General features: G+C 36.6%; 1 protein-coding gene across 15 annotated transcripts; it reads right to left on the bottom strand.

The window, feature by feature from the left end:
- Window positions 1-6483: 6483 nt before the first annotated feature.
- Window positions 6484-23460, bottom strand: LOC149566474 (uncharacterized). 15 transcript variants are annotated; one of them, XR_016362196.1, is made up of 5 exons: window positions 22870-23460; window positions 8547-8718; window positions 8193-8323; window positions 8002-8080; window positions 6484-7531 (listed from the first exon to the last, which is right to left on the bottom strand). XR_016362196.1 is itself a non-coding variant. In XM_089819800.1 (3 exons), the coding sequence occupies exons 1-3, from the start codon at window positions 23374-23376 to the stop codon at window positions 8324-8326; spliced, it is 693 nt and encodes a 230-aa protein (XP_089675926.1). In that variant the 5' UTR covers window positions 23377-23460; the 3' UTR covers window positions 7721-8323. The 15 variants fall into 15 exon arrangements, 2 of the variants coding, with proteins under 2 accessions (XP_089675926.1, XP_089675925.1); XR_016362199.1 differs by having other exon boundaries at window positions 8002-8064; XR_016362197.1 differs by having other exon boundaries at window positions 7942-8047.
- Window positions 23461-23817: the final 357 nt, after the last annotated feature.

Here is a 23817-nt window from a genome sequence, read left to right as displayed (position 1 = left end):
TCAGGACATGCCACTCTATCAACTCGCTCTGACAAATTTCCATTTTGCAGCCCACCACCAAGTTTGGTCCCACTGCATCCATGTGATGAACGCTTGCTTTCCCACTTTAGCTAAACATCACACACCTTTGGAAAGCGAGAATATGCCAGACGTTGATTAACTAAGATCTGATGGTTAGGAAGATCGTGAGCCCCTTGAGGTATTCTTAAGGCATAAGTTGACCTGTGATCATGCAACTAACTGCTTCTACTCCTTTGCATCATGAAATTGAATGCTAGCACTAACAACTGGGAAGTCGTGTTGATGGTTCTCTTAATTGCGTTGCACCTTTGCAGCCCATTTGATAGTTAAATGTTAAACTGGAGTGATAGGGCGATGAAAGGCTTTCACATGATCACAACTTGAAATATTCATAAGGAAATTTGCCATACAAATAAGAAAATATAAGACTTAGGGAAATAAGGAGAAGACATAAGACCAAGGTTTTCTCATGCATGCATGGAAACTATGAATAATACAAGAATGTGGGTCATGGCTATCACCCTAGATTTTCATGACTGGTCGTATTTGAAAAAATAAGGGGGTAGAAATGGCTAACGGTACATTTGGATGGCTTCTTCTTTCACAGTTCCTATGGAGGTGGACGAGCCTCCTATTGAGGTGGTGACCACTATTGTGAAGCTGGAGGTAGACATCTATCTTATTGAGGTGGAGTTTTTAGGTGCAGACCCTCTTGAGCTTCAGTTGGAGATTTTTTGGGTGCTCTGCTATGAGAAGGTTGATGGTTGGTGGTTTCATGACTTCTTTATAGTGTTGTTCATTTGGCTTGGTGTTCATATTAAGGTTAACCCTTTTGTTATTGAGGTGAGAAGGGAGATTACATTTGGCGCTCAAAATGAAAACCACGTAATTGTTGTGTACAAGAAGATCTTTGTCAAGCTTTCCCTCTCCAAAGGTTTTTTTGAGCTTTCTTTTGTGGGCAATTGCCAGTGTTCTGTCAGTTTCCTCTCTTTTATATGTAATGATAGTCTCTTTTAGTTTCTTTCCTCCCTATGACTAGGTGATTGTTGGATCTTTTAAAGGGCTCACTTTGGTCCCTCATTTTTGTTTTTGGTTAAAGCTTGTAGCTTTTGTGGGAGCTTGTCCCAAGATGATCTTTGAGAATGTTGACAATGTTTGGTGTAATGATCCCATCTTTTAGCTCTCACGTTCTCCAAAGTCTAAGTGGAGGATAAAAAAATTAAAGTCATTCAATTAAAAATTAAAAGGTGATTTTTTATTAATAGCTTCTAGGGTATATATTAATTATTGGAAGGACGGAAGCCTCTCGATTGAATTAATTATTGCTAGGGAGGAATTTCTAGAGAATGCATTAATTATTGTTAGGAGGAAGCTTCTAGCTCTTGCAATTAATTAATATTTTAGTTCCTTCCAAAAGGATGAAGAAAAGGATAAATAAGGCTAAAAGTCTCATTGTTGAGCATCGGATTATTGTATTGGATGATTATAACTTGCATTTGATAAGAGCTTGGATGTGTGAATCACACTCCTTTTTTGGCAATAGAGGACGTTCATTCTATGTTGTAACATTCTAGACGCCATTCCCTTAGGGTTTGGCCTTTGGAATACATCTCTTTGTAATTGATTGCAGCATTCTCAGCATTAATATAATTTCAGCCTTGGTTCAGCTTTTGGGCATTCCTGGGTGTCCATTACAGTGGTATCAGAGCTTTCTTGCAAAGTCTTTCATGAAGTTATAACTGGTGGGTGCCCATTACAGTGGTATCAGAGCTATAAGTCTTGCCATCCTGTGGAGATCGTATAGATAGCCGGATAAAGGGAAAAGTGTTTGAAAAAATGTATATTAGTCCAGAGCAAGATGTGATGTTCAAACAGTTATTGGGTACATTAGAGAAGGGGCAACGAATGCAATGGGAGCAGAATAGGATGCAATAGGAGCATAATAGGCGAATGGATATAATGTTGCAGCTTATGGCTAGACAGATGGGCATCAATATTGACGATTTGTATGTTGCTCCAGAGCAGAAGGTAGTTGATTCCTCAGGTGGGATCAAGACATGTATAGAACCAGCCAGTTATGATGTTGGTGATGTGGGCATTTCAGCAAAATTAGTAGAGACATGTGTGCAAAGTCAGGAGATCACATATGAAGCTTTGTCAGGAGATGGTGCTACAGTAATAGTGGGATTAGGAGAACATAAGGATACTACCATATCAGCAGCCACTTCTGTGTCAGTTGAACCATCCAATGAGGATTTTAATGGTATAAATGCAGTGGTTGATGTATTTTCTAATAAAGCCACACATGTTGATGATTATGAGTTTTCATCAACTACAAATTTGGTTCAGTTTTCTGTTGCAGCAGTTAATGTTGTTCCTATGTCCATATATTTCGATGCGGCAACACCTATTGTTGATACAATTAGCATGAGTACATATGGTTCACCTACAACTACATCTTTTTCAATGCATGATGGTGATAATATGCATTCCAGTCCAATATATATTATGTGGATGGATACAGGGAAGAAAATGTTTCATAGAGCTTCTATGGAGTTTCCTTATGGTGACATTTTGACTTCATCAGCACAAGTTTTCAATGCTAGGCTACAGGGGTTGGTCATGATGATGCGGGTTTGCAGTTGGTTTAACTTCCATATGGATATCACACATTACTTCAATTGGGATCCAGGTGGAGGTTGGAGTTCATTATGTTACTTAATTGCTTGAGGACAAGCAATTTCAAGGAGGGCGGATTTGTAATGATCCCATCTTTTAGCTCTCACGTTCTCCAAAGTCTAAGTGGAGGATAAGAAAATTAAAGTCATTCAATTAAAAATTAAAAGGTGACTTTGTATTAATAGCTTCTAGGGTATGTATTAATTATTGGAAGGACGGAAGCCTCTCGATTTAATTAATTATTGCTAGGGAGGAATTTCTAGAGAATGCATTAGTTATTGTTAGGAGGAAGCTTCTAGCTCTTGCAATTAATTAATGTTTTAGTTCCTTCCAGAAGGATGAAGAAAAGGATAAATAAGGCTGAAAGTCTCATTGTTGAGCATCGGATTATTGTATCGAATGATTATAACTTGCATTTGATAAGAGCTTGGATGTGTGAATCACACTCCTTTTTTGGCAATAGAGGACGTTCATTCTCTGTTGTAACATTCTAAACATCATTCCCTTAGGGTTTGGCCTTTGGAATACATCTCTTTGTAATTGATTGCAACATTCTCAACATTAATATAATTTCAACCTTGGTTCAGCTTTTGGGCATTCCTGGGTGTCCATTACATTTGGTGGCTTAGTCACTTCTAGACTTTTGTTTTTATAGAGGTAGATCTTTGTATTGTTTCATCTTGTCTTGTGGCACTAGTCATTGTCAATGTGTTGTTAATGTGTCATTAATTTGTTGATTAATGTCCTATTAATGGGTTGTTAATGTGTTATTAATGTGTTGATTGATGGTGTCTAGTGTTGGCCCTTTAGGCTTGCTCATAGATTGTTCCATAGACCAGCGCCCTCTTGCTACTTTTTAATTCAAAAACAACAAAGTAAGGGTGTTGGTCAAGCAAGAACCCACAGCACAATGGTAAATTGTGAGCCTCTTATCCAGGAGCTCTTGAGTTCAAGTCTACTCGAGGTTAATAAATAATAATAATTAATCAAAAAACATAATAATAATTCATCTTGGTTTTGACCTCTTACTGATAAAAAAAAAAGTAAGGGTGTTGATCCTTATAAAAGCATATCAAAAAGATAATTTAGAACAAGATCAATAATAGGCCATTAACAGCACTAGCAAAATAGCTAGTAACCCACTTCAAGAGTGGATAGATAAGTCGTGCATAATGTGAGAAGGACAATGAGAAATTGAAAAAAGACCCTTTCTATGTTAGTGGACAACCATCTAAACTATACTATCACTAGGATCCCCCAAGCATAAGAGTGATGAGAAGGTTGCACATATCAGCAAGCAGTGTAGGAATAACAAAGGGATAAGGGTCCACACAGCTAGAGGGAGTCACACTCATAGCAAGAGGTGGAATTAAGTCCACAGGATATCAGAAGGTTGAACAAATAGCTTTAATGTTTTTTACATACATAGAACTAAAAGATAAAATGCTTCATTCTTAAAATTTAGTCCACCTTCCCCATTACCTATAACTATTGCACAACACATCGTGTTGTACAAAACCTTACTAAAATTTGTTAACATATATAGAAATTCAAATTGACCTTTAATAAATGCTTGTATCATTTTATATATACAAACACAAGTACAATAAAAAAGTGAATGCATAATTCACATAATGTTAACCCCCAAAACTGATAATAAAATAAAATAATAACACTAAAATATTATAAAAACATCTATAAACAAATCGAGGTGTGTTATAATAATTTTATGAATTTTGTATTTCATGTTATGGTCTTCTATGTGTTTAATGTATAAACAAATTGAGGTGTGTTATAGTAATTTTATGAATTTTAAATTTCATGTTATGGTCTTTTGTATATGTAGGCACATGCATATGTCTATATGTATTATGATAGAATAAATTTAATATGTAATAGAGTATTTATTAGAGGCTTCATTAATATATTGATTATTGGAGAGAAAACGAACAACTTTATGCCTTTCCCAAATGATGGCAACGGATTGGAGGGATTAGTCTTCAGAGTCGAGTTGGAATTATAATTGTTTCTACCGCAAGCTTCTTCTCGTGAAGTCTTGAGAAAGATTTGAGGCAATGTAGAAGTGATATAGTGTACATAAGTGAGATAACTTGAGAAAACTAATTTTCGGTATTCTATTGCATTTTAGCAATTTACATTTAGAGGCATCCAGAGTAAATTTGGAATCAAAACTATCATCGGTCCCTTGACTTGGTTTGCCAAAGGGACTGATATCAGATCTTTCGAAGACTTTCAGACAGTATTAAGGAGTTTGGTATTATGACAAACGGGCAGAAAGTTATGCCCCTGCCAATTTAGGATCACCCAGCACCAGAGTGTCATGCTTTTCATCAAATTTGAGGCTCCTTTCCTTCAAAGGCTTTTAATTTTCTAGAACGCTCATTACAAAGGAAGCCACGTGTTGGTATCGGTTTTAAAGGTTGAAAAGGAAGACAATTTTAACAAATCCCACCGATATGCCATAGTCATCACTGCGCATCCTTAGCCCGACTATAACAGATAGATATTCAAAAAGTCCTTTATGTGACACATATCTAAGCTATGACCACATCAATCAACAAACCCGCGGGTCCTTCATAGCTATATTTACCCAATCCTTTTAATAATGAAATCTCTTTATTTCAAAGCAAAACTTTAATTTATGTGAAATTGCAGATATATAATTTCTAGTTAACAATAAAAATATTAGTATGTATTTCTCGTGGATTTGGCTGTGAGTGCTTTTCTCAATATTATTATTACATTTTTCTTGGATTTAATTGTGTGTTTTTCTTGATACTAATATGCATTTATTCTCTTTGTTTCTACTCTTATGATAGATCATACAATTTGATCTGTAAAGTCAATAAAAAAATGAACGCAATCAAATTAAAAAACAATGCATACTATCATGAGAATTAACAGTTATATATGCGCATCTATACTAAATAGAAACAATTAGTACAGTTTTGCAGCATTCTAGATGGTTTAACTTTTAATGTGTAAAGGCCTTGGACATCCATTGCAATCCACACTTTCAGATTGTCAGCAGTATGTTAGCTGTCTAATCTAGATAAATTATGATAGAAATTTAATCAATTACATATTCTACTGATGCAGACATCTAGCCTCCGAGCTGATGTAAATATTATTTCAATCAGTGTTAAAGCAGAAATTTGGTTCAAAGTTGCAATGAAGGCAGTAACGAAACAGCATTCTCAATGTTGGGTTGGAGAAGAATCCCTCTTAAACTTTAAGAGGAATAAATATTGGGAGTTTCAAAATTGGTTGTAGAATCCTATTCTTGGATGTCATCATAATAACAGTAATTGAAACTGGACTATATTCTATGACATGGGTGAGAAAGCATGAAACTGAATCTCATTTATACGTAAGTACTATTAATAGCCTCACAATAGCTTTCTAAAGAAATTTATGCCTTGGCCAGTAGTAGAACAGACAAATACAACTTGGAAGTGTGTATATGAAGCTTAAAATGAACAGACAAATGAATCAGCTAACATGACATGCGATAGGGATGATGAACATGCAATGATACCATAACCTTTTTTAACCATAGTGACATTCTAAATCAAAAACCAGACAAATACAACTTGGAAGTGTGTATATGAAGCTTAAAATGAACAGACAAATGAATCAGCTAATGTGACATGCGAAAGGGATGATGAACATGCAATGATACCATAACCTATTTTTAACCATAGTGACATTCTAAATCAAAAACATGTATAAAAATGAATTTGCAAAGGTCATTCATAAAAATGTGCCCAACTCACATCCCAGTGACATGATTATAAATTATATATCCATATTAATATTTTATGAATTCCATCCATGGAAAGCACGGACCAACTGTTTTTTAATAGTTTGTTTCTTAAAATAACAGAGTGAGATCTTGCAGTGGCAGCCACAGATAAAGTTGAGGGGCAGCACCACTCATAGAAGTTTGGGGGCAGGGTCCCCAGTGAGGTTGAGAAACAGTTTGCTTCACAACATTTATGGGTGATTGAGGAGTAGTGCTCCTCCGCCCCCCAAGCAGGATCAAGTGGCGGCACCCCTCTTAGTGTCAAGTGGCAACACCCTTAGCATTTATCCTACAACATTATAGGGAGGGATTGACCTTACTCCAAGCCCAAATTAAGGCCTTCAAAACCTCGTCTGACCACAAGAACTAATTAATCCTCCAATCATTAGCTATTTTTTGAACTGTGCTATATGTAATATCTCAAACCCCTACACTGATTAGATTAATGAGCTTGGTTGTTTCTGGATGCTCGTAATAACTAGCTCCCAATAATTTTCACATATTGTTGCTGTTCAATATTTCATCTCTTGGTATGTGCCATAGCTTTTAGGAGAAGCTACTGATGGTCCACATATAGATGCTACTATATAATCAACCAATTTTGATTAGCAAAGGATAAAACCACATCTGATAACCATTTTATAGGGAAATAGCAGATAGTTTTGAATGGGCTGATTAGGGCAATGCAGAAAGCTTTACAGAAACATGAGCCAGGATTTATAATGATTTTAATTTTTATTATGCAAGTTATGCACTGGATGTGTTAGAATCATTTTCTGTTGCATCAAAAGCTCGAATTGTCAATGTCAGATTTAACCTGATCCATGGAGGTCCTGACCACAGAATCAACAACAGTCTTCCCCTCAGCACCGACTGAGCCTTCGGCACCTACTGAAGGGAGGCTCAAACCCATGACCCAAGACTCTGATACCAATTTGTTGGAATCATTTGTTGTTGCACCAAAAGCTCAAACTATCAATGTCCGATGCAAATGTCAGATTTAACCTGATCAATAGAAAGCAGTTAAGCCATATCACAGTGCTGACCACCAAGTTAACAACAAGATGTGCTTAACCAAACAATGTATCACTAAAAAATATGAGCCATTTTTTATAATGTTTTTCTAATGCTAGTAATGCTTTCAATGTGCTTAAGCGGGCAATGTACTGTTTCCTGTTTAAAGAGTACTATACATCTCTAAAACTATATATATTTATCAACAAAGTATATACATAATTTTTCATATGAAAGTTAGATTGGGAACATAAAAAAAGTGACCCGGATGGATTGAATCCCCTTTAAAAGTTTCTCAATATTATTTTTCAGATCTGAATCATGGGTACAAAAAGGGTGCCACTGTATTTTTAAACTCCCCCGGGCATTAACAGCCAGGTATATAGCTATTTAGTAGGTACATGATTCTTATCCAAGCCTTGTCTTTTTAAGAAATTTGACTCCATTAGCACTGTACTCACCACAAGCAATCCACATTCTTGTAGTACTCGCAACTTCATTTTCAAACTGCAGCCATGCCAAAACTAATATAGCAAATCTCTCCAAAGAAACAAAATCAAACCAACAGACCATTAGTTTAAAAGTTCTCAATTTCTGAACTCTATACCTATGAAACAAAAAATATGGACAGCGATACGATCAAGGTTATTACCAATGGTTTGCAGATTTGGTGTGTCTAATTTATGCAGCGGACAAGCCATATGCAGCACCTCAACAGAGCACTCTTCACTCCCCAAGAAAAAACTCACTACTAAACTTTCAATTCGAAAAGTCGGTCAACCCCTACACATCCAAATCTGCCATCAACACAGAAGTTCAAATTCCAATTTCATTTAACAGAAGATATTCATAGGATTTAACATTCGACCAAACTGAAAAAGTAAAATTTAAAAAAATCCAAATATGATCTCTTCAATAAATCTAGGGCTTGGTATGGCTTCCTCAAAAAGTGCCAATATGATAATGCTGAACAATTTTAATAAACTTCATAACTGAAATCAATTACCTGAAATATAAGGCCTGAACTTAGACGACCACTTTGTCAATAATTCCTCAATATCCGCATCCATTCGTGTCCCTGTTCCTCCCCATGCTAACATGTGTATTATGTCAGCAAGCGATGATCCTTTAACTTCATGCACTGCCTTGAATCCCATTCTTGTGTAAAATCTTACAAGCTGTGGCAAAATCAAAGGTAATCCATGTATATATGTCAAGCTTCCCAAGTTGACAGATGCAGAGATTAATGTAACAGTTGCTCTCATTTGTTCCATTTGAAATTAGGATCCTATTCAGTACTCAACTGTTATTTATTCAATACTAGACCAATCCACTAGAGAGAGAGAACTGGGCGGGGCAAACAGCATTAGTAACAGCAATGTTGGGAGTGTATTATTTAACACATTTTTCCTAAGTTGCCGGTTTGAAATTCGATCAATTTTTGGGGGGGCTGGGTTCGGGTTTGTTTTGGGTTTGTCCATACAAGATTTTTTTATTTTTTTTAATATATATATAAAATTATGCTGCAGCAAATAAGTTCATACAGCACTCTGTGAGGTGCGGGCGTGTTTTAGGGTTGGGTCGGTTGGATGATAAATCAAATTATATTTAAACCAAAAAAAACACCTTTTCAAAACAATAAAACATTAAAAAGTCAACTTTTTTGTTTGCATGCCCAAATTCACTCCAAATTCCTCCTGGGTTCTTCAGTCAACTACAAGATCTGCTCAACATTTGCCCAAATTCATCCACGGTTCAAATAAAAGAATTTGCAGGGAATTCATCAGACAAATGACAAATTTGACAAGCACCAGAACCAACTTCGAATTACCTACGAATCGGATGTCAAATTTGCATGCTGGGGGGCGAATATGGTAACTTAGCATTTTTCCCTACATGTGTAGGTATTGTGAAGAATTGCTGTATTCTACATTACTACAACAGAAAATTCAACAAGATAAAACTCGACTGCAATAAACTTAACTTGTGAACATTCAAGAAGTCGTTTCCAAAATCAATGAAACCCTAATACTCATCATTAGTGGTGGAAGAGCTGTTAAAACTGTGTAATCAAGGACATTAGATCTGAATGTAGCTTGTAGTATTGCAATTTTTGAAAGCATAAATGAAGACTCTCCTACTTTCCCATACAGCACCAAAGGACTCAAAAAATGCATCCAGTTATAATACTGAAGCAAAGCTAACCTACATAACGAAAAATCTCTGCTCAAAGAAGAGAAGAGGCCAATAATACCATCTCAAACAGTAAAATGGTCATAGGGAGGGTATTCTCACCGCATACAGTCAGTCCCCTGGAGCTAACAAACCAAGTCAGGAGTGGTCATTGCAGTCCTGGCATGATGACATTGTCTGACTGGTCTGCTGCCATTTAGATGAAGATGTATTATCCCTGTGAACCTGCGTATGACATCTAACAAGAAGAACCCAAAAGATCAAAACACAGGGATTGGCTTACATGTTTCACCTAGCTGCCTTAACATAATAAGAAGTCCTCCCCACCACGATTATAAAAATTCATACCTATGAGTGAAATACTTGTCACATTGACAGAACTTTGATATCTCTAATGGCAGTATGGCAAACAATGAGAGAGTGATCCAATTCAGGGTAAGGACTAGATAATGGGTGACCTCCTGGGAAGTCCAAGTGCTTCACCTCTATGAGCATCACCTTGATCCAATGAGTGCTAAGTGTCCCATTTATTCTCATTAGAAATGGATTCATGTGAATCACTACTCATGAAACATGGGTCAATGAGTTTGACTTGAAAACTACATAGTTAAATCCTGAGAGCAATATCACAATTCGACTTGCTGAGGAAAATATCTCCTAATTTTCAATTGATGAGCTTAAGGGCCTTTCTAATGAATGGTTCATAAGGCACAACACTTAGTGAAGGTTTTGCAAATGGAGTTGCAAGCAGAGTGGGTTTAACCATGGAGGAAACTGTGTAGTCAAGTGCCCTCAAGCTGGAGTAGTACTAGGATGGGTGACCTCCCGAAAAGTCGCAGTGATTCACCTCTGTGAGCATCACCTAGATCCAATAAGTGTTACCTGTTCTATTTATTCTCATGAGAGATGGATATGTGAAAATTACTACTCATGAAACATGGGTCAATGAATTTCACTCAAAAACTACACAGTTAAATCCTGATAGCAATATCACGAATATTTTTTTGTCAGAACCATTACTAAGGTCATTATATATCTCAGGTACAATATTTAGGAAAAACAAAGACAATACAAATAATGCATGGGATGGATAGGAGTGAATTGAGAACCGTAATAAAAATATATATTTACAAACAGAAAACCCACAATCTAATATCAGACCAGTTTGTATTTCAAGTTGTCTAAACAAGTACCATACAAGCCTAAGGGTTATAGTTCAAACCTAAGTTAAAAAAGGTTTACACACAACAGTGGCAATAAGGAAATGGCCTTAATGATGGCTGTAATCATCTCCTCAATAACATGGCACCAATGGTATAGCTGTGACCCACCACCATATTGCCACTAATCAAGGCATCAGGGGGATAGCCATGGTACTTAACTGATTCTCCAATACTATGGCATCAAGGGATAACTCTTTATTATATCCCTATATGGACATGACAGCCAAGTGATGATAATAACCATTTTCCCAATTTCTATGGCACCCAGAGAATGGCCATAGAAATGAGGATAGCAGCTAGGAGATGCCTATAACTATCTCCACAATAGCTCTAACATAATGTCTTCCCCAATTACTATGGTACCCTAGAGATGGGCATAACCTATAATTTGCAGGAATATGACAAAGTAAGGTGAGCTCACTGTACAATGAGTCCATCAAACTGGGTTCCACTCGACAAGACAGCCACAGACAGTTGATATACGGTGCAACCGGTATGCCAGGCTGACAAGGAAGCAGTATGAAAAATATGGTGCACTGAAGTTGAGGGCGGTATGGTGCCATTACCAAGTAGGAGTACAAGTACAACAAAGACAGTACAGTGAAGTGGTACGATGAGGCTGGTATGGTGCTAGTGTCAAGTACAATGTCAAGTATGTGCCTTCAGTACTCTGCCAGTTTTGATGATATGATGAATGGTGATGTTTGTAGAGCAGTGTTTGCAATAGCACACAATTTTGTTGTGATCGACAGTTGGGCTAATGAACGTTGGTAGATCATTCTATAATGTGACGGTTGACAAACCAAGTTCCATAACGAATTGTAGAGTATAAATGTCTACGGGATTCGTGAGGAATGGTAGGCTGAACTGGAGAAAGGTAGTGTCAAAGTGGTGAAACATCAGGTTGATTGTAAAGCAATTTGAGCTGGTACAAATCCATTGTTGTTTGTATGTAACATTGGTTACTGTAATACAAAGAAGACACTTAACGCTTTTTCTGTGGTGGGTTTTTCCCAAAAGGGTTTCCCACATAAATTTGGTCTTGTGTATTTATTTTATGTGCTTGTTATTTTCCAGTGTTACATTGGTACTAGGGTACGTCGAAATGCCGAGACGAGTTTCTGGGACGAGGGGGAAATGGGCCTCATTTTTGAGACAGCAAGGGAACGGCCAAGGGATGGCGCCAAGGGGAGGACAAGGCAAGGAGGGGTATTGTATAGTATACATATAGAACTATGTTCCACCGAGTTTCTGGTATGGGGACGGCAGGGGACAATTGGACCAGTTTTTGGGACAGCAAATTTTTTTGGCGATTTTGAGAACGGGGGGGGGATGGCAAACCTAGACGGCTATATATAGGGAAATTTTAAAATATACATTGAAATTTGCAAATATACATGTCATTCATATGAAACTAAGCACAAAGCATGTCATTTAAACATTATAGAACCATAACATACAACAATTGAATGCCATCTAGAAAATAATATCCGATTTTAGTACTCAAATGTCAAAATGCATATCAGTATTAGTGAACAATATCATAATGATAAACATGATAAATCTGAAAATCTAAATCTAAATATGCCTAAAGCTATACGCCCAAAGGCTAGAGGGCTGCCATAAAGTAATAAGTATCAATGTATCATAATCATGTTCATGTTTAACATAAAAAAATATAACATAGAAATATGAAACAGACTGTTGCTCCTATTCTACCTCTACAGCATTTGGAGGGGTGGAGCCCACCTTGGCAACCTAGTAAGGAGCCTTAAAATCATTTTTTAAATTCACTTTTGAATTTTTTTGCATACATTTTTTGTTAATAAAAAAATAAAAACAAAAAAAACATTTGGGGATGGCTGGCCATACCTGGTACGGTTGGGGGACATCTAGGTGTCCCATTTCTGTACTGGGGACGGCCTTTTTTTCCTAGCCATCCCCAAGTTTTGGGGGCGTCCCCTGCTAATTTTCCTTTTTTGGGGACGTCCCATACCCGTCTCCCCATTCCCGAGACGTCCCCATTTCCGAAACTCTTGGTTTTAGGCCGGGTAGGTGTCCCTAGGGAACATAGATATAGAACATGAAATGCTAGTTATGAAATAATGTTTCAATAGAACATACCAAATTAAAATACTTGAACGTAGCAAAATTGCAAAATGAACTAGAACCATTGAACATTCAACATAGTAACATATTACATACCCAATAGTAACATTCAAAAAAAAAATCCCAATGCTTGCATGGTTGGGGAATGGCAGAGGTGGGGGTACTTGGGTACTCAGGTACCTAGTGGGGGGACGTCTCGGGGACGGGTACTTCAAGGTTTGGGAGGGTGGTGTGAGTCCCCGTGTTACACTGTTATTTTTTATTCTTTTGCTTATCTCAATATGTTGTGAACTCTTTATTATTTCCATTGTAAAGTGGCATTAGGAAGGCATTTCCGCACTTTAGCTTTCCTTACAAGTGGTATCAAAGACAGACCAGTTTCTTGTTATCCTTATTGGGTAGGATTGATTGTTTGTGTTAATTTGGTTCTAGTGGGAGTTTGCAAAGTGTTCAGCTACAAGTTGAGATGGTGGGTATATCAAAGAGAATAGACATTGAAAAGTTCAATGGTGCAAATTTAGAGTTGTGGAAAGTTGAAGATATGCTAGTTGATCGAGATTTGTGGACTATTGTGTCTAGCAACAAGCCTTCAAGCATGAAGTCGAAAGATTGGAATCTTGCAGATTGAAAGACTAGACGGCTGATAAGGTTGAACCTTGCAGATTTTGTTCAATTGGATGTCCATGAAGAGAAAACTGCATGTTTTTAGTGGAAGAAGTTGGGAGATATTTATCAAAGAAAATCCTTGGTGAGCAAGTTGTAAAGTTTCTTACCAGATTTTAATTCAATGGCAAATTGATGCACAATTTTATTGCAAGTGTAATCACTGTTGACAAAGGATGGATTGGCTTCAGAATCTGTAGAAGTTAGTGCAGAGATAATATAATATTCTTGAACTCAGAATGTTCTTCGACCCTTTGATGTGCGTGCATTAATAGATTTTGATGTCTTTTTTACTCAAGCAGATTGGTATATATATCAAGTGGAAGGGTGTGGGGATGAATGGTCATGTCTAAGGAAGACAAAGTGCATATGTATAAGTTCTCCTTATTTGAAAAGTAATATCCTCTAGATATATTTAAGAAAATCAAGTCTCATGATATTCTTTCTAGTTATGGTGTGTATACAGATATCAAGTCTCATAACATCCACCATAAAGTTCATGGTATATCCATAGATATTATGTCACATAATATCCACTGTGAATTTGAGCATATTGGTCTTCAACAGATATCAAGTCACATGATATCTATTAACATGCTCTTTTAACCATCATGATTTTTTCACAAATATCAAGTCACATGATATTCATCATGATAGTAATCTAATAATTATAATGTCGTAACCTTATATTATTAGAATCGACATTCCATTATAAAAGATTGTCACCTTTTAATAATGTACACAGGGTAGGCCCATAAGTCATAGAGTCACACATATGACAAAAGAGTTTAGACTTTAAACATCTTTATTAAAATAATACAAATTTACAAAGTTGAGACTCAATCTCATAAACTTACATTTCAACCATACCAATTTTCTTTCTGAAATGATCAACCTTCACTTTAGGAAGAGCCTTGGTGAGAATGTCAGCTGTTTGATCACCTCTATTAATATATTACAACTGAATAGCTCTTCTTTCCACCATGTCTCTTACATAGTGGTAAGGAATTTCTATATGCTTAGATCTATTATGAAATATCGGATTCACAGAGAACTTGATACAACTTTGGTTATCATAATGAATAGTGGTAGGTTTCATAGGCTCACAAAACAAGTTAGAAAGCAACTTCCGAAGCCATGCTGCTTCTCTAGCTCCCATTGCTGCTATAATATACTCTACCTCAGTAGAACTCTGAGCAACTAAAGCTTGTTTTCTGCAGATCCAAGAGATCATAGTTGATCCTAAGCTAAAACAACCTCTTGATGTGCTTTTTTGGTCTTTTACACTTCCAGTCCAATCAAAATCAGTATATCCATGTAACTCCAAGCTGGTATTCTCATATTTAAGTTCATACCCAATAGTACCTTAGAGATACCTTAATATATGCTTCAAAGCAACAAGATAAATCTCACAAGGTTCACACATGAACTGACTTAATGCATTCACAGCATAGCAGATATCAAGTCGAGTATTTACAAGATACATCAGGGACCCAATTATCTATCTATATAAAGTGGGATCAACTACTCTGGATTCATCACTTCCTTGCTTTAGCTTGTGTAAGTTGGTTTCCATAGCTGTTGACATAGATCGACAATCCCAAATTCCAAATCTTTTCAAAATATCAACAGTATACTTCTTTTGATGCAGAAAGATATTCCTAGACATCTGACGCAATTCCAAACCAAGAAAGTAACGAAGAATTCCTAAGTCCTTCATTTCAAATTCAGAAGCCAAATCTTTCTTATACTGATTAATGAGATGTTCTTCCCCTGTAATCAAAAGACCATCAACATAAAGAATTAGAATTAGCATATCACCTTTAGTTACCTTAAAGTAAAGATTTGGATCAGCCACATTCTTGGTGAATCCAAGACTTAGAATGTATTTATCAATCCTTTCATACTAGGCTTGAGGAGCCTGTTTGAGTCCATATAGAGCCCTCTTCAATTTGCATACATAAGAGGCAGCATCATGAGTCACAAATCCTTCTGATTGTTCTAAGTATACTTCTTCCTCAATTGTTCCATTTAGAAAAGCATTTTTTACATCAATTTGATGGATTTTCCAACATTTGGTTGCTGCAATGGCTATTACAACTCTAACCGAGGTATTCCTAGCAACTAGTGCAAAAGTTTCTTCAAAGTTGATTCCTTCCTTTTGAGAAAAACCTCTAACCACAAAATGAGCTTTATGTTTTTCAATGCTACCATCTATAGCATACTTAACTTTGAATAGCCATTTTGAAGAAACAACAGATTTTCCTTTAGGTCTAGGAACTATATCCCAAGCATCATTTTTTAGTATCGGCTAATATTCTTCCACCATTGCATCTTTCCAAGCTTGATGTTTAAGTTCTTCTGAAACACTTGAAGGTTCAAGGTTTGGAGTCTCACACATGAATGCATTGTATGCCAATTTTCTAGGCCTTTTGCTTTCTTGAAGGCGCTGCAAATCCATCTCCTTCCTATATAATTTTCCTTGCCCAAAGTGGTCTTTTAGAATGATCAAAACTCTCTTCTTGAGCCTCAGGAAGGATCTCAGCTTCATTTGAAATCTCTTCAGAGTACTCCCTCCGAATCTCAAGAGCAAGAGCCTCTTCTTCAGATAAGTCATCTATATTCAGTTCATCTGAAGTTTTGGCTCTTTTGAAAGCAATATCTTCTTCAAAAATGAAATCTCTGATGAGTTCTATTTGTTTTTGTCCAAGTATGTAGACTCTGTATCCTTTTGTTGTTTCACTAAAACTATTAAGAATTCCTTTTCTTCCAGCAGGGTCTAATTTTGTCCTTTTCTCCTTAGGTACATGAACATACATAGGACATCCAAATATCCTTAAATGACTAACGTTAGGTTCTTTCCTGAAAATGCTTCTTCAGGGATCTTATTGTCCAAATATGAGTGACGACATCTATTCTGAATATAGAGTGTTGTATTAGATGCTTCAGCCCAAAATGACATGCTCAAATTTTGATAAAAAAATCATAGCCCTAGCAGCTTCTACAATAGTTATGTTTTTCCTTTCAGCAACTCCATTTTGTTGAGGATTGTAGGGGATTGTGAACTCCCTCTTAACCCCAGCAAGTTTGCAGAACTCTTTGAACATTTCAGAAGTGTACTCTTTGCCATTATCTATTCTTAGAACTTTAATTTCCTTTCTTGAGGAGTTTTCAGTGATTGTTTTAAATTCTTTAAACTTAGAAAGAATTCTTTAAACTTAGAAAGAATCTCTTCAAATTCTCTGCACTTAAGGAAGTGTATCCATGTCTTCCTTGAAAAATCATCAACAAATATCAAACAGTATAGAACCCTCCTATGGATGGCAAGGACATGGGTCCACATAGGTCTGAGTGCACTAGTTCCAACACATCTTTAGTTTTGCTCAAACTATGAGGAAATGATTTTTTAGTGTTCTTCCCCAAGGCACAACCTTTGTATGATTCATTGTAAATATGGCTTAATTTGGGCATTCTAGTCACTAACTTTTCCATAGATGTTAGGGCACAAAAGTTGATATGACCTAATTTTCTATGTCATATTTCATTTGAATCTGAAGTCTCATGCACAAGTGAAAAATTTTTACTTAGTGCATAGCTCATATAATAGTCGTACTCCTATTGGTAGAGCCTTCTTTATGGTTGAATTCTTAGGCCAAGCTAGTACCTTACCTTCCATGATTGCAATTCTATAACCATCATCTTCAAGTGCAGATATAGATATTAAATTCCTTTTAAAACCTGGTGCATAAAGAGCTCCAAAAAGCTGAATAGAATTCTCATATTTCAATTTGATCGTGCAAGTCCCAATTCCTTTAACGGAATGTGCAAAATCATCACCAATTGTAACTTCTTCATCTATTTCTATTTGCATGCTTTCTAGGTTATCCTAATATCCACTGATGTGTCTTGAAGATCTGCTATCAACTATCCAAGTGTTTGATTTGGTTGATATTTGATTGGGCAATGCTAAATAGAAGGCATATTTCTCAAACTCATGACCTTCATTTGATTTATCAAATTTGGCAAATGATGCTTGATGTTTAGATCGATTAGGACAATTTATTGCATAATGTCCATATTGATCACATCTAAAACATTGAATTTTGGACAAGTCTTTCTTCTATTTTGACTATCCTTTTCCATGAAAGTTTATTTTCCTTTTGTTGTTCTTCTTCTTTCCCTTTTTATAAGAGTTGGTGATAAGAACTTGAACATCTTCATCTAAGATTTTATGTTTTCCTTTAATCATTAATCTTGATTCTTCTTGAAGACAATCAGATCTTAATCAATCTAGTTTTGGGATTTTAGCTCTTGCACTTATACCTTGTACAAAGGATTCCCAAGAATTTGGAAGTCCTCCTAACGCTATTAGGGATAATTCTTGTTTGTGAATCTCATAACTGACCGCAGATAATTGATCTCTCAAATCTGTGATTCTCATGAAGAAAGCATTTACAGTTTCTCCTTTATTCATGTTGATATTATTCATCTGTCTTTTAAGAGCAAGTTTTCTGCCAGTGTTATTTATTATGAATGCATTTTCAAGAGCTCTAAACATGCGATATGTTGTTGCATGTTTTGCCACAATAGGCACTATGTGATCTCAAATAGCATCCATGGTTATCTTCATGGCCTTCTCATTATTCTCGATCGATAATGTTTTCTCTAGATCATCTTTAGGTTCTTCCTTGTCCTCTCTTACAAAAGATTCCAATTTGTTTTCTTTTAATAACATCATTATAAGAAGTTTCCAGGATTCGAAGTTATCAACACTTGTAGGTTGCGTTCGAATCTTTTAACATGTTTGTCATGTTGTAGAGAAAAGAAAGATTGCAATTTACTGTGAAATCTGATCTCTTAAACTTAATGAGATCTCTCCTTAACAAAGCTTTGATACCATGTAAAGTTTCTTACTAGATTTCAATTCAATGGCAGATTGATGCACAATTTTATTGTAGGTATAATCACTGTTGACAAAGGATGGATTCGCTTCAGAATCTGTAGAAGTTAGTGCAGAGATAATATAATATTCTTGAACTTAGAATGTTCTTCGACCCTTTGATGTGCATGCATTAATTGATTTTGATGCCTTGTTTGCTTGGGTAGATCGGTATATATATCAAGTGGAAGGGTGTGGGGATGAATGGTCATGTCTCTGAATGGAGACATGAACATTCATCCTCACACCTGTTCGGAAGTAACTAATCATTCACGATTTGCTACGGACTTAACCAAAGTATAACAATGTATTACCAAACATTAAGATCTGTGGCCCGATATAAACGATAGATCGATAGTGATCTAAATATATCAAAGATATCAGAATTAGTTTTGATCGTGCCTTTAATGTTCTCGGAAAATATATATATCATCAGTTTCCACTGTGCATTGTTCACATACAACAAATATGTATGCATATATGTATAACAGTATGTGCATCATACTGTTGTACATATATACATATATATAAGTTGATCACAATAATGTCAAACCAAAGCTACATGCATTAACACAAGCTCTTCCTGAGAAAGAAGTTGTACTCTCTAAAGATGGACGGAGGAACGACTATGGTAGATCATCTAAACACGTTCAATATGGTGATTGCATAGTTAACAACTATTGATGTGTCCATTGGTGAAGAAGAGCGTAGCATGTTTCTTTTTAACAACCCATGGGATCACCTTGTAATGGCCATCAAAAGTACTACCACCCAGTTTAAAATAGATTTAGTAGTTGTTGCACTTCTGTCGAAGGAGATGTGAAGGAAATCTTTTGAGGTGGCTAAAGAGTCTCTCGTTATACGAGACAAATTGATGGACAAAAGCAAGGACATGAAGTTTGAGTATTCTAGAAAAAAATCCAAAGTCAAGTGTTGGAATTACAGGTAGACTGGTCATATCTGAAAGGATTGCAAAGAGAAGAAGAAAAAAATGAAGAGTTCTAGCAATTCAGAGTCTTCTTAGAGCAACGATGAATATGCTAGCAATATTGCTTTGGTTAATTGATCATCTGATGATGACTAGTTAGATTAATTCAATCTCCATGTGGAAGATGTTTGTCACAATGCCATGTGTGACTTGACACCACTGTACAGTTGGAGTTGTTGGCAGTGATGTAGATGCCACGTGTAACTCGACACCACAGTTCAGTAGGGGTTGTTGGCAATAATGTAGATGTCATGTGTAACTCGACATCACAATTCAGTGGGAGTTGTTGGTAGTGATATAGGTACTTCTAATTAATCTTCATTAGTATTGCAAGTGTTGAAAGGTGTCATAAATCTTGATAAAGATCTTTTCACATTTGTTCAATTATTGTTTGGAGATGTTTATCTTCATGGCACTGAAGACGTTGACACCTTGACGGCTCAACAGGGTCTTTGATAGAAGTGTGGATTGTGTTTTCATTTGTCATGTTATCATACGTTCAAATGGAGAATGATGTCTCTTTTGTTGAGATGTTTTTAGATCATATTGTCATGTTTATGTTCTTGAGGCCATGGTTAGAACTTTGACATTGATCTTGTTATGGTTTCTTTGTATTGAGTATATTGATCACTTTTTGGATGCTTTGGGACATTGCTATGTTGCAACTGGAGTCGGTATAGATTGATCAATTATAGGTGCTCAGGGATACTTAGAGACGGAAATGATGTTGCTTTCTCTTGTGATTAGAGATGAGTTTGTTGGAACGATCAGTGGCTTCAACAAGAAGTCCGAGAGGCATTCACTTGATACGGACTTGAGAGGACATGGTACATGGTTGGTGTATTAGTGATGTTCTTGATGCTACAAGTTTGTTGTTGCACTTCTATGTGATGTTGAGTGGATTCACATCAAACAAACATTACCTATGCAGTGGGAGCTTCTTCGTGGATGTGGCAGATATTGGTTTGAGGTTTGAAACTATATGTTACAGGTTGTATATGGTCACGTTTGATTCAGGGAATCACCTTGTGATGGCCATTGGAAGTACTACCACCCACTTTAAAATGGATTAAGTAATTGCTGCACTTCTGTCAGAGGAGATGCAGAGGAAATCTTTTGAGGTGGCTAAAGAGTCTCTTGATGTATGAGATAGATCGATGGACAAAAGCAAGGACATGAAGTTTAAGTATTTTGGAAAGAAGTCCAAAGTGAAGCGTTGGAATTGCGGGCAGACTGGTCATACCTGAAAGGATTGCAAAGAGAAGAAGAAGAAGGGTTCTAGTGATTCAGAGTCTACTTAGAGTGATGATGAAGATATTGGCAATGTTGCTTTGGTTAATCGATCATCAAATGATAACTAGTTAGATTAATTCAATCTTCATGTGGAAGATGTTTGTCACGATGCCATGTGTGACTTGACACCACCGAACAATTGGAGTTGTTGGCAGTGACGTAGATGCCATGTGTGACTCGACACCACAATTCAATGAGAGTTGTTGGCAGTGATGTAGATGCCATGTGTGACTCGACACCATAGTTTAGTGGGAGTTGTTGGCAATGATGTAGGTACTTTTGATTGATCTTCATTAGTATTGTAGGTGTTGAAAGGTGTCATAAATCTTGATAAGGATCTTTTCACATTTGTGGAATTAATGTTTGGAGATGTTTATCTTCATGTGACTAAAGATGTTGACATCTTGAGGGCTCAACACAATATTTGATAGAGATGTGGATTATGTCTTCATTTGACATGTTATGGTGTGTTCAAATGGAGGATATTATCCCTTTGGTTTAAATTTTTTTAGATCATGTTGTCGTGTTTATGTTCGTGAGGCCATGGTTAGAACTTTACATTGATCTTGTTATGGTTTCTTTGTATTGAGTATATTGATCACTTTCTGCATGCTTCAAGATATTGCTATGTTGCAATTGGAGTTGTTATAGATTGATCAATTATAGGTGTTCATGGATACTTAGAGATGGAGGTGATGTTGCTTTCTCTTGTGATTAGAGATGTGTTTGTCGAAATGGTCGTTGGCTTCTGTAGGATGTCCAAGAGGCATTCACTTGATACAGATTTGAGAGGACATGGTACATGGTTGATGTATTGTTGATGTTCTTGATGCTACATGTTTGTTGTTGCACTTCTATGCGATATTGTTGAATGGATTTACACCAGACAAACATTACCTATGCAATGGGAGCTTCTTTGTGAATATGTGACAGATATTGGTTTGAGGTTTGAGACTGTAAGTTATGCGTTGTATATGTTGTTAATTTTAAATTCATATAGTATACCTTGGAGGTATCAAAATGAACACGGTAAAGTTCAAATGACGGATATTGTCATGTTAAGTAACTTTGTGGATATCAGTACATACTTTGTCAAGTGGGAGATTGTTGGAATATGACAAAGTATGGTGAAGCCACCACAGTGAGTCCATCATGTTGGGTTCCACCATACGAGACTGCCAGAGAGGAAGTACGGTCGTACGGTGCAGCCAGTTGTTGTACGGTGCAACTGGTATGCCAAGTTGACAATGAAGCTAAACAACAAATATGGTACACTGAAGCTGAGGTTGGTATGGTGCCAGTGCCGAGTACGTGTACAGTGAAGTGGTATGATGAGGTTGGTATGGTGCTAGTGCCAAGTACGATGTCAAGTATGTGCCTTCGGTATAGTGCCAGTTCCAACATGATGATGAACGATGATGTCTGTAGAGTAGTGTCTGTAGTGGCACAATCTTCTGTTGTGACTGATAGTTGGGCTAATGGCAGTTGGATATGACTGTTGACAAACCAAATTTCATAACAAATTGCACAGTGTAAATATCTGTGGGATTCTTTAGGAATGGTGGACTGAAGTGGTGAAAGGTATAGTGTCAAAGTGGTGTAACATGAGGTTGGATGTAAGGCAATCTGAGCCTGTGCAAATCCATTGTTGTTTGTATGTAACATTGAATACTGTAATACATAGAAAACACTCAGGCATTTTTAGTGGTGGCTTTTTCTCGAAAGGGTTTCCCACCTAAATTTGGTCTCCTATATTTATTTTTGTGGTTACTATTTTCTTCTTTTGCTTATTTCAATATGCTGAAATAGATTCGAACTCTTTATTGTTTCCCCTGTAAATTGACATTCTTTATTATTTCCCCTGTAAATTGAAATTCGCACTATAGTTTTTCTTACATAATTCACAAACTAAGAAAAATACCTTGGAATGGTAAAGGGGTGAATCATTGATGGCAAGCAACTCTGCCGTTTTACAATTGCAATCGAAGCCATGACGTATGGCGACTGCGCCCACCAGCAATCCCGTCCCGAAGATGGAAGCGTTGTGCATTTTAAATGCTTGCCTGGTCATCCGTATAGACTCCAAGTGCAATATCTTCCCTTTCCTTCCAAACCAAAGGGTAATGAAGCCATTTGCTCTTCCAATCTCCTCCTTTGTGACCATACTGATGGCATTCACTTCGAACAAGGGCCCCCAGGACTTCACCTGCATCTGCACGTTTTGGGCACTGGCCACCTTCATTATGTCCGCCATGTTTGGCAGCCCTGAATTGGAATTGGGTTTGAAGGACCTCTCCCCAACAACTTTCAATCTTTCTCTCTTTCTTCCGCACATTGCCCATTGATTTGAGTGCCGCACATTTCTCAAATTATATTGTCGACCTGTGAGAACAACTCCAGAGGGGCAAATGAAATACGGCGAAGCCATTGCTCTCGATATAATGAGACAGAGTGCAGCCACGATATCGTCCGCAACGTTTACACGCTACGCTATCCATATCTTTTTAGGGGCGGCGATTCAAATTATTATAAAAGTTCTGGCGAAAACAATCAATGTTTTAAACGTTAAAATCGTGTTGTTTGTGATGTCCTAACAAAACAAGGGTGTTGTTTCTTTTATCAAGGGGAGAGGCTTGGTAGAGAGGTATGAAATTTGGTTGTAAATAAATGATTTTTATTTTTCTAAATGATGTATGGTAATGACAGAGAAATAATAAGTTTTTTTCCTAAAATGCAACTAATTGAGAAAGTGGAAGTTAGTTGGGTAGTGGAGTACTTGATAAATATGAAATATTGATAGATACAAATGTTCAGCAATACAAAATATTAAACATATGCATGTAATTATTGGAAGTGTAAAGAAATTCTA

This window comes from Cupressus sempervirens, chromosome 3, assembly GCF_028749045.1.
Source record: "Cupressus sempervirens isolate cs-2001-9-10 chromosome 3, ASM2874904v1, whole genome shotgun sequence".
Lineage (NCBI taxonomy): Eukaryota > Viridiplantae > Streptophyta > Pinopsida > Cupressales > Cupressaceae > Cupressus > Cupressus sempervirens.
This window is presented reverse-complemented; position numbering and strand designations above follow the sequence as displayed.

Bases quoted from the DNA above. Each gene is read 5' to 3' on its own strand.
- LOC149566474 (XM_089819799.1), bottom strand. From the start codon at position 23,376: ATGGCTTCGCCGTATTTCATTTGCCCCTCTGGAGTTGTTCTCACAGGT. The intron at 8,719-22,869 runs GTATTTTTCTTA...ATTTTGCCACAG, and splicing joins CACCCCTTTACCATTCCAAG to CTTGTAAGATTTTACACAAG. The intron at 8,324-8,546 runs GTAATTGATTTC...TTGGATGTGTAG, and splicing joins GTTCAGGCCTTATATTTCAG to GGGTTGACCGACTTTTCGAA.